General features: G+C 44.6%; 4 protein-coding genes across 4 annotated transcripts; 2 read left to right on the forward strand and 2 right to left on the reverse strand.

The window, feature by feature from the left end:
- Nucleotides 1-135: 135 nt before the first annotated feature.
- Nucleotides 136-393, forward strand: FOMMEDRAFT_154321 (uncharacterized protein; the record flags this gene model as incomplete). The annotated part of the gene is made up of 2 exons (XM_007264851.1): nt 136-229; nt 293-393. The coding sequence occupies 2 exons, from the start codon at nt 136-138 to the stop codon at nt 391-393; spliced, it is 195 nt and encodes a 64-aa protein (XP_007264913.1).
- Nucleotides 394-914: 521 nt separating this feature from the next.
- FOMMEDRAFT_18768 (uncharacterized protein) lies at nt 915-1,692 on the forward strand. Its single transcript, XM_007264852.1, has 2 exons — nt 915-1,202; nt 1,313-1,692. Exon 2 carries the CDS (start codon nt 1,521-1,523, stop codon nt 1,686-1,688), a length of 168 nt encoding a protein of 55 aa, XP_007264914.1. The 5' UTR covers nt 915-1,202; nt 1,313-1,520; the 3' UTR covers nt 1,689-1,692.
- Nucleotides 1,693-2,318: 626 nt separating this feature from the next.
- FOMMEDRAFT_139681 (uncharacterized protein) lies at nt 2,319-4,283 on the reverse strand (the record flags this gene model as incomplete). Its single annotated transcript, XM_007264853.1, has 6 exons — nt 2,319-2,495; nt 2,547-3,054; nt 3,112-3,275; nt 3,366-3,543; nt 3,605-3,759; nt 3,812-4,283. 6 exons carry the CDS (start codon nt 4,281-4,283, stop codon nt 2,359-2,361), a joined length of 1,614 nt encoding a protein of 537 aa, XP_007264915.1. The 3' UTR covers nt 2,319-2,358.
- A 900-nt stretch (nt 4,284-5,183) lies between these two features.
- On the reverse strand, nt 5,184-7,165 carry FOMMEDRAFT_18771 (uncharacterized protein). Its single transcript, XM_007264854.1, has 6 exons — nt 6,646-7,165; nt 6,439-6,593; nt 6,200-6,377; nt 6,028-6,110; nt 5,610-5,970; nt 5,184-5,558 (listed from the first exon to the last, which is right to left on the reverse strand). Exons 1-6 carry the CDS (start codon nt 7,115-7,117, stop codon nt 5,398-5,400), a joined length of 1,410 nt encoding a protein of 469 aa, XP_007264916.1. The 5' UTR covers nt 7,118-7,165; the 3' UTR covers nt 5,184-5,397.
- Between the last annotated feature and the right edge of the window lie 1,010 nt (nt 7,166-8,175).

Here is an 8,175-nt window from a genome sequence, read left to right on the forward strand (position 1 = left end):
GTCTCCCGAAATACTTTATTCCCTTTATGTATATTCCACTCCTCTCCCGTCCTACTGCCAAAGACACCACAGTCCCAGCCGCCCTCCCCAGTCAAGCAGCCAGCCAATGCCCCTGCCCCTGACAAATTAGACAAGATGTCCGAAATCACTCTCAGAAAGAAGAACACTGACGCTCAGGCTGCTTTCCGTGCACGCCGTGCCAACTATATTGCCACCCTCGAAGAGACAGGTCCGTCTGCTGCTAAGTACCTAAATATTCATGTTCCGACAACTAAGTGTCCGTAAATCGCAGTAACCAGCTTAGAGGCAGTTGTAGTCCAGCTTCAGGACTCGTGTCGCGAGGCTCGCGCCGAATCCTCAGAATTGCGTCAGGAAAACCACTACAGTGTCTAGTCTGTAGATTATGTAGTATATACAAAAATATATTACTTTTGTACTTAGATACAAAGAATAATACTCTAACTCATCTCTTAAATTTTTTTTCTCTCAGGTCCGGTTATGGACCGGTCCAGAACCGGACTGGAACTTGGGTCTGGTCCACTACCCGTCCACATAGGTCCGGTCCCCAGTCCGGGACACTCCCGGACCGCAGATTTGGTCCGGTCCTGAGTCCAGGTGAAGTATGCCCGGACCGGACCAGGACCGGACTTCAGCAACTATAGTCATACGCGCTATTAAAACTGTACTAGGTACATGCACAGATACTCATGAACAATGAAAGAGAGGAGCACATTGAGGATTGAATAAGTGATAAAAGATTATGATTGAGGCAATAACGCGACAAGCTTAAGCTCAGATGAATGACTTCAATGAGGATGCAGTTCACACTCAACCGAAAAGGTCAATGAGCTCTGATTAGTTTTATGGATGTTTTCCACAATAATATTATCTTCCAAGCACAATATGCATCAAGGGCTGTATCAGTATCTCGAAGTCATAGCTTGAGCAGGACGACGACAATACGCTAGGTTAAGAGCTGCATCTGTGTGGTACCCATTGAGGCCGTCTTCAGCGATGCGAAGACAACCGTACAAGCCACCACCTACCCACGCTCTCCGCTGCAACGAGCTTAAGAACATCGATACGTGATTTTTCTTCCCTGTGAAATGTACGTCACCGTCCTATGATACAATGAGGTCGATGAGTAAAACTTCAGGGGAGCATTTGATTAACGGAATGCGCTATTTTCTGTACCGTACAGACTGAGGCCCTCGGAACGAGAATGAAAATTATTGAGAAAGGAGAAGATAATAACATATTGAGCTTCAAGTTGACATTGCGTTTTACGTTGATGCTAAGCGAATGGACTAACTTGATTCACATCCAATACCAGCGATGTTCTTCTCAGCCTGCATCTCCGGTTACAATTCTTCACGAACTACCCGACCAGCTGCACGCTCGGGAAATCAAGAAAGCGCCATGCTTGAGTATCATGAGAAACTAGTGAGTCCCTGTAATTTTATCTCCTAGAAGATAGACGCCGCCGAGTAGGTTGTATGTGCCATGTTCGTTGTGAGACCATGACAAGAACTGTGTGTGTGAAGGATCCAGCCCTCGCCACGCACGCCCTCGACACTCGAATTCATTCAGCGTACGGTGTATGCCAAGTGTCGGACCTGTGTCAATCAACCAGTAATTCTGCGCTGCATTGCGTGAGGAAGCCTCACGGACGTGGCTCAGAGCCTTAGACACGAGACGGCGACGACGTTGCGCTAATCGAGGGAACGACCGCCTTAACAATTAGCTCCTCAAATCTCATGACGATATACGCTAGTAAAATAGATATCTAAAGATGGATAGGACGAGAAAAGTTCATGTTGGTGTTGTGAAGTTGGTGGATGAACGACTGCTGGTTTGGAAATGACCTTGCAAATGATCCGATTCCGCACGTGAATTTATCTCCTACGTAAGCACCCTATACGGTATGCTTAGGCGTTTTTGGGCTTGAGCTTGAGCCAGTACCTGAAGACAGAGCAAGAGGTCGAAATGATAATATGGAATGGGAGCGGTCAGGGAAATGTTTGCATGCGTTGAGCATACATATCTTTTTCTCACACCAACATCAAACTCGGACCTTTTTTAACAACACATGCAGAGCCTCAGAGCAACAAGTGGATATCAGCAATAACTTGTACCTTAGCATGTTATGTACAAGACACTGATGCAGACACATTAAAGAGCAAATTCCAACCCGGCCGATTGCAGCAAATATGACATTCATTAAAGTACATGACATTGTTAACTTTTGTTCAAACAACAACCGCCCTTCAAATGCACAAATCCCAACAGACGTTCCATACGTCGGTTTGCCAAGTTAATGATCCATCCACCCTGGCAGTGAATACATAACACGAGACACTATTGTTGCTGATTTGGAGTACGATTTTGAAGATGATCCTGTTGTTGCAGCTGGTTATTCTGACCAAATTGACCGAGCTTGGCCGAAGTCGGCTGTATTGCAAGCTGTTCAAACATAGCCTTCAAAAGATTTTCTCCTTTGAAAGAGGTTCATTTACTATATGTTCACGAAGAAAGATGCAGCTTACTATTAGAGCAGAATAGAGATCCGCACTGGTTTCTGTCAGTAGACCAATTGAGTGGATCACAACAAGACTGTTGCACAGGTTGATTCACATCTTCCCCAAGCGAGCTACCAGTTCCAGGAGTGACTAGGCCAGACTGTAGGCTAGGTTTGTCGAAAGAATTCGACTGATTTCTCTGACCACGTCCACCGCTTCTGTTAGTAGGCCCTGTGTTCTTGGTCTGTTGCTGTTGTGCGTTTTGTCCAAAGAGCCCTGAAACAACGACTCCCGTACCCGTAGCCTGTGCTGGTCCATGGTTCGCAACAGGACGTCCGAAGAGACCGAAAGATGTAGATGGCTTTGATGATGTCCGTTGACCATTCTGACTAAGGACTCCGGGAGTATTCGCACTTGCAGTGATCTTGCCGAAAGGCGCAAAAGTCGACTGCGAAGGTGCTAATTGGAATGTTTTCGATTGAGAAATACCCTTCGTCGGCTTGCGACCTTGTGTATAATCCTGAAGACGAAGCTCCTAAGTAGATCTATTGAGTTAGGCACATATGTGAGATTGAAGAGTGAAACAGCAGACCTCAAACGACGTTCCGTGATAAGAAGGCATTATACTAATGCTTTGATAGTGCAGAGTGCACTTCGGTTCATTCACGTCTTTCTCAGAAAAGACAGAGTAGGGAGGATTGGAAGAGCCAGTAGTCACTGGTGGAACACTGCCATAGCTCGCGGTCGTAGTTTGACCTGGCGCAGGAAATGCGTGCATCAGTGCAAATTCCAGTAGCATGCATAGAAAAGGAGAACGAGATCAGTAGCGCAATAGAAGTAACGTACCTTGATATATATTTCCAAACAGCTGTTGATTTTTCGGAAGGAAGAGACCGCCAAACCTTGCGGCGGACTGATCGGAGGCTGCATTTGTTGAAGGCGAAGGTGCTAACCCAAATGCTTTCGTCTGCCCAACACCGCCTGTCGGTTCGCGCCCCTGCGTATAGTCTTGCCGACGGGCCTCCTACAGTAGACTCATTGAGAAAGGTACGCGTGTGAGAATGGTAAAGGTTAAAATAACAAACCTTAAACGACGTTTCGCAATATGGAGATATTGTGTTACTGCTTTGTTTGGCGCTTGGAGCATTCGCGTCTTTTCCGGAAAAGACAGAAGACAGAGGATTGGCAGAGCCCATAACCACAGGTGAGACACTTTTGTCATGTGCATTTGTTGTTGGATCTATTTGCAAGGAGAGTTAAAGAAAAGCTAGAGAGTGATTAAGGGAACATACCTGTTAGTGTGTTCCTAGCAGCAAACGCACCCGTCTGATCGTCGGATTGGTCAAGTGCAGAGTTTAGACCTGTTGTTTGTCCAGATGCACCTGCACCAACGAAAACAGGTGGAGTGCCTTCAAAGGATCCAGAATTCGACGGCTGCGGCGCAGTAAACGCAGATTTTTCAGAGTTCTCTGCATTACTATGGCCATCTGTTTGTACGCGTACAGAAACAGAGTCCGAAGGCGCAGACATGCCGTGCTTCACTGCCAAATTCTTTCCAAAAGCTGCGACTTGATCAAAGATACAGTGTGCATGCTTGAACGTAACGTCATGTGGCTTAAAGCCTGGATCTACAACAACGCTCAAAACTTCTTCGAATAAGTTGATGGGAAAGCCTTTGTCCAGAACGAGTCTTGCGAGTGCTGCGTCAGAGTATGTCTTCCACTGAAATTTGACAAAAGTTGCATCTGGGGAAGGACTTGTCATGTCGACGCGTCTTATTGCTGATTGAGAGTGGGAAAGGGTCACAAAGGGCGATTGATATATTGTCAATGGTTTGGCTTTATTTATACTAGTTTGGCTCGTATTGTGGTGCTAGAATAAAATGGCGTGAATTGACTTGCTTCGTTAATATTTTGTTGTATTACATATCTCTACATGATAAATCGAACCGAGAAATTAAAGCACTGAGCCTTACAACAGGCCAGTCAGGGGTAGGTTCCTTGAGCTACTTCCCACACTTAATTTGAACGTCCCTCTCGTTGGCATAACCCAGTTCTGATGCTCCACAGACCAGTAGCTCAGATCCTTCCTTGTAACCTCGAACTTGACTTGCATGCTTTCTCCTGGTGCAAGCTCAATTTTTTCGAAACCTCGGAGAACTTTCACTGGGAAGTCGTTATAAGCCCCGGGTTGAGCCGTTCCATCGATGTCGCCGACGTGAATATTACTCAGGAAGGAAACATATAGCTGAACAGCTTCTTTTCCTCGACGTTGGTCAATATTAGTTAGAGTAAACTCGACCTCGGCGTGTATATCCCAAAGACTCGGATTACCACCTTCGCCTGTTGGCGTCGTGAGGTTAGTGGATGAACGACTGCTGGTTTGGAAACGACCTTGCAAACGATCGGATTCTGCACGTGAATTTCCTACGTAAGCACCTTACTCGGTAATGCTGAGTAACTTAGTAAGTGAGTTGAGCTTGGACTAGTACCTGAAGAAAAAAACCTCGATGGGTCTCTAGCGGCGGAATGGTGTGATCAGGGAAATAGTTGAGCCACATGTCTTTTTCTCACACCAACGTCAAACTCGGACCTTTTTTAACAACAACACATACAGAGCCTCAGAGCAACAAGTAGATATCAGCGATAGTTTATATATTAGCATGTTATGTACAAGACACTGATGCAGATTAATTGAAGAGTAAATGGAAACCCAGTCGGTTGCAGCAAATATGACATTCATTAAAAGTACATGACAGTGTTTACTTTGTTCAAACAACAATCACCCTCCAAATGCGCAAGTCCCAACAGACGTTCCATAGTCGATTCGAATAGTTAATGATCGATCCCGCCTGAAAACGAATACATAACACGAGACACTACTGTTGCTGATTTGGGGTGCGATTTTGAAGTTGATCTTGTTGTTGCGGCTGGTCATTCTGACCAAATTGGCCTAGACTGGCCGAAGTCGGCGGCTGTGTCATAAGCCGTCTTAATTGTATCTCAAGCTGTTCAGATATAGCCTTCTTAAGATTCTCTCCTTTGAACGAGGTTCATTTACTATGTGTTCACAAAGAAAGATGTAGCTTACTATTTGAGAATAGAGGTACACGTCCATCGCTTCTACCAGGAAGATCTGTGTTCTTGGTCTGCTGCTGTGGTGCGCCTTGTTCAACGGACACTGAAACAACGTCTCCCGTACCCGTACCCGTACCCGTACCCTGTACTAGTCCATGATTCGGAAGAGGATGTCCGAGGGGACCGAAAGTTGTAGATGACTGTGTTGAAGTCCGCTGACCATTCCAACCAAAGGCTCTGGAGGTTTTCGCATTCGCAGTAATCTTACCGAAAGGCGCAAATGTCGACTGCGAAGGTGCTAATTGGGATGTTTTCGATTGAGAAATATCACTCGTCGGCTTGCGTCCTTGCGTATAATCTTGAAAACGAAGCTCCTAAGTAGATCTATCGAGTCAGGCACATATGTGAGATTGAAGAGCGAAATGCCAGACCTCACGCGACGTTCCGCGATAAGAAGGCATTGTACCAGTAGTCGCTGGTGGAACACTGCCACAGCCGGCGGTCGTAGTTTGACCTGGCGTAGGGAAAGCGGACATCAGTGCAAATCCAGTAGCATGCATAGAAAAGGAGGACGAGATCAGTAGCGCAATAGAAGTAATGTACCTTCATATATATTTCCGAATGACTGTTGATTTTTGGGAGGGAAGAGGCCGCCAAACCTTGCGACGGTCTGATCGCAGGCTGCATTGGATGAAGGCGAAGGTGCTAACCCAAATGCTTTCGTCTGCCCAACACCGCCTGTCGGCTCGCGTCCCTGCGCATAATCTTGACGACGGACCCCCTAAAGGAGAGTAATTGAGAAAGGCAAGCGTGTGAGAATGGTTAAGGTTAAAATAACATACCTCAAATGACGTTTCGCAATAAGGAGATATTGTGTTATTGCATTGTTTGGTACTTGGAGCATTCGCGTCTTTTTCGGAAAAGACAGAAGACAGAGAATCGGCAAAGCCCATAACCACAGGTGAGATACTTCTGTCATGTGCATTTGTTGTAGGATCTATTTGCAAGGAGAGTTAAAGAAAAGCTAGAGAGTGATTAAGGGAGCATACCTGTTAGTGTGTTCCTAGCAGCAAACGCACCCGTCTGATCGTCGGATTGGTCAAGTGCAGAGTCATGACTTGTTGTTTGTCCAGATGCATCTGCACTAACGAAAACAGGTGAAGCACCTTCAAGGGATCCAGAATTCGACGGCTGCGGCACAGTAAGTGCAGCTTTTGCAGAGTTCTCTACAGTACTATGGCCATCTGTCTGTGCACGTACAGAATCAGAGTCCGAAGGCGCAGACACATCGTGCTCCACTGCCAAATTCCTTCCAAAAGCTGCGACTTGATCAAAGATACAGTGTGCATGCTTGAACGTAACGTCATGTGGCTTAAAGCCTGGATCTAGAACAACGCTCAAAACCTCTTCGAATAAACTGATGGGAAAGCATTTGTCCAGAACAAGTCTTGCGAGTGCCGCATCAGAGTATGTCTTCCACTGAAATCTGACAAAATATGGATCTGGGGAAGGGCTTGACATGTCGAGGCGTCTTCTTGCCGATTGAGAGTGGGGAATGAGTCAAGTTCTGGCCATAAAGTGGGGGTCGGCAATCCTACAGCGTTTCCGGAAAATGATGACAGCGGTCCGAATTGCATCACTTTTTTTACCTCCTGCCTCATATGGTGCGCCTACCTTATATAGTATCAGTTCACATGATCTACCTGTATTAGCAAGCAGTACTCGTCTTTACTGTATACTTTGTGAAGACCAGTGAAAGGCTCAAATATAAGAGCTATGTGGTTGTATGGAATTAAATAATACACTGGGAGTGTTTAGACAGACTTTGACTGTTAGAATGGGGAGTTTGGAATGGCACTTATGTTAAGACAAGACTACACGAGAGTATGTCTCAGATGATATAAACTACATTACAAGCAATGACGAGCAATGATGGAATACATTCCATCATACATCCTACATCTGAGACATACCTACATAGTATATATAGCATTGGGAAAAAGTCTAAAAGGTTATATTACATTATAATAGTGTGAAAAAAGTAAAAAAGTAATTTACATATTATTGGACCTCAATTTCTGATAAAGTAGTATAACTTTGTATAAGGTACTGTAAGGTTTATTAATGTAATAAAAGTACATAAGGGTAATACCCCTTTTAAACATATAAAATGCATAATATTGGACCTCCCTTTTTTGAAATGTATTGTAAGGATTACCAAGTTTTGAAAGGGTAATACATGTTTGTAATGTTTTACAGAGACTATACATAGTTATTATTTCTTAATAATAATAATTTCCTCTTACATCCATTCATTATTAAAATAACAAAAATCAATTATATTAAAATATTTGTACAATACATTATTATCTACAATAATTAAGGAAAATAATCTGAAACACATACATAGTACAGCCTGTGTCAAGATTTGTGTAGAGAGTGAGTGAGAGTGTTCATGTCTGCTACAATGCAAATACAAGTAGGTAGACATTGGGATTGGACCAGACTCAAGCAGTGAACAAGTGTATTACAGGTGTTGATTGCTAGGCCTATCTCTTGACCAGATCCAGACAGACCAC

The sequence above is a fragment of the Fomitiporia mediterranea genome (genome assembly GCF_000271605.1).
Source record: "Fomitiporia mediterranea MF3/22 unplaced genomic scaffold FOMMEscaffold_4, whole genome shotgun sequence".
Taxonomy (NCBI): domain Eukaryota; kingdom Fungi; phylum Basidiomycota; class Agaricomycetes; order Hymenochaetales; family Hymenochaetaceae; genus Fomitiporia; species Fomitiporia mediterranea.

Excerpts from the sequence above, each read along its gene's own strand:
- FOMMEDRAFT_18768 (XM_007264852.1), top strand. The coding sequence starts at position 1,521 with ATGACAAGAACTGTGTGTGTGAAGGATCCAGCCCTCGCCACGCACGCC.
- FOMMEDRAFT_18771 (XM_007264854.1), bottom strand. The coding sequence starts at position 7,117 with ATGTCAAGCCCTTCCCCAGATCCATATTTTGTCAGATTTCAGTGGAAG. Across the intron at positions 6,594-6,645 it reads TGCTAGGAACACACTAACAG|ATCCTACAACAAATGCACAT; the intron begins GTATGCTCCCTT and ends CCTTGCAAATAG. Across the intron at positions 5,971-6,027 it reads ATCGCGGAACGTCGCGTGAG|GAGCTTCGTTTTCAAGATTA; the intron begins GTCTGGCATTTC and ends AGATCTACTTAG.